This window comes from Hydra vulgaris, chromosome 13 (assembly GCF_038396675.1).
Source record: "Hydra vulgaris chromosome 13, alternate assembly HydraT2T_AEP".
NCBI lineage: Eukaryota > Metazoa > Cnidaria > Hydrozoa > Anthoathecata > Hydridae > Hydra > Hydra vulgaris.
In genome coordinates this window covers 61,114,220-61,115,651 of record NC_088932.1, presented here as the reverse complement: position 1 = coordinate 61,115,651, position 1,432 = coordinate 61,114,220, and the positions used below count along the sequence as shown (strand labels likewise).

General features: G+C 35.9%; 1 protein-coding gene across 1 annotated transcript; it reads right to left on the bottom strand.

Annotated features, from left to right (window-relative positions):
* Window positions 1-253: 253 nt before the first annotated feature.
* Window positions 254-994, bottom strand: LOC136090081 (uncharacterized). The gene has a single exon (XM_065816188.1). It carries the CDS (start codon window positions 992-994, stop codon window positions 254-256), a length of 741 nt encoding a protein of 246 aa, XP_065672260.1.
* Between the last annotated feature and the right edge of the window lie 438 nt (window positions 995-1,432).

The following is a 1,432-nucleotide window of genomic DNA, read 5'->3' as shown; positions in this document are numbered from 1 at the left end:
ACCATATATTAATTACTGTAAAGATACAAGACGTCATCGCGTTGTTTAACAAATGTTTATGACGCACTCCCCCAATTTGTAGAGAACATCTACAAATTCTCATCAAAATGTTCATTTCATCTAAGTATTCGTTTATCAGCAGGTCTCTCTGCAATCGTCGGAGCCACCTTGCAGTTCTTACAAATGTTTTAGCATTGTCGCTTATTATGAGTGCAGGTGTGCCCCTTCTTGCAATCATTTATTTTATACTTCTTCAAAAATCTTCATTTTCCATTGTTTTTAGTAGATCCAAATGGATTGTTCTTGAGGTTGTACATGTATAAAGTACAATGTACGATTTTTTGTAACACACTTTGCTTACTTTATATTCAATTGGGCCAGCGAATTCCAAACCAATAGTTTCAAAGGGGTATTTACTTTTAGTTCGAATCTTTTGCAAATCAGCTGTTAATGGAGCTAGTAATGGTTTGCACCTGAATCTTTTACACCATTTGCAATCGTATATTATTGTTTTTACTTGGCTACGTAAGGTATCTGTCCAATAATGCTCACGAATTTTGGACATTGTTAGACTAACCATCTCATGGTGAGTCTGTGCATGTGCTCTTTGAATAACCAAGTTTGTAAAGGGTTGTTTGCGAGGTAAAAATATTGGGTGCTCACCTTGTATACGACCCATGCAAACTAATAGCCCATCGTGATTTCTATTTAATCGTAATCTTTTTGAAGTTTCTTTATATTGTTCGGATTTTTCAAATTCGTATTGAGCAATTTTGATCAGCTTCTGCATTGCGTTGTTCCTTTCAGAAGCTGATAGCACACCTGGACATTTTCTTTTACTTTTGAGATTGATAATGATTCTTAAGATCCATGCCATTATTCTTATAACTTTTGGGAGTTGATACTTGTTCATAAAATCAAAGTAGTTAAACCTCTCGACTGTGGCAAGGTTATGCATTTTTGTTGGATTATATTCTTTCATTACTTCTTCCATTTGTGTATGAGCTATATTTGGTGGCCACTCGTTCTATTTGGCAAGCCATGTTGGACCGTTGAACCATATTTGTGGAATTTTTCCATTTTTAATTCCTCTACTTCCAATTTCAGCTGGGTTCTGATTGGTTGAGCAGTGGCGCCAGATAATCCAACTTCGTTTATTGATTTCTTTGACACAATTTGATACAAACTGCTTCCATTTACGATTGTCATTAAGGATCCAATGCAGTGCTACTGAACTATCAAGCCAACCGTATATCTCCATAACTAAGTGTCCTTCAAGTGCTATTTTAACGTTTGTAAGAGCATTAGCTACCATGTGTCCCGAAATCAATTCAAGTTTGGGAAAAGAACAACCTCGCATTGATATGCGTGATTTGGCTGTAAACAATCCTTGAGTTACTTTGTGTCCTTGATGTACTACTACATATATTGC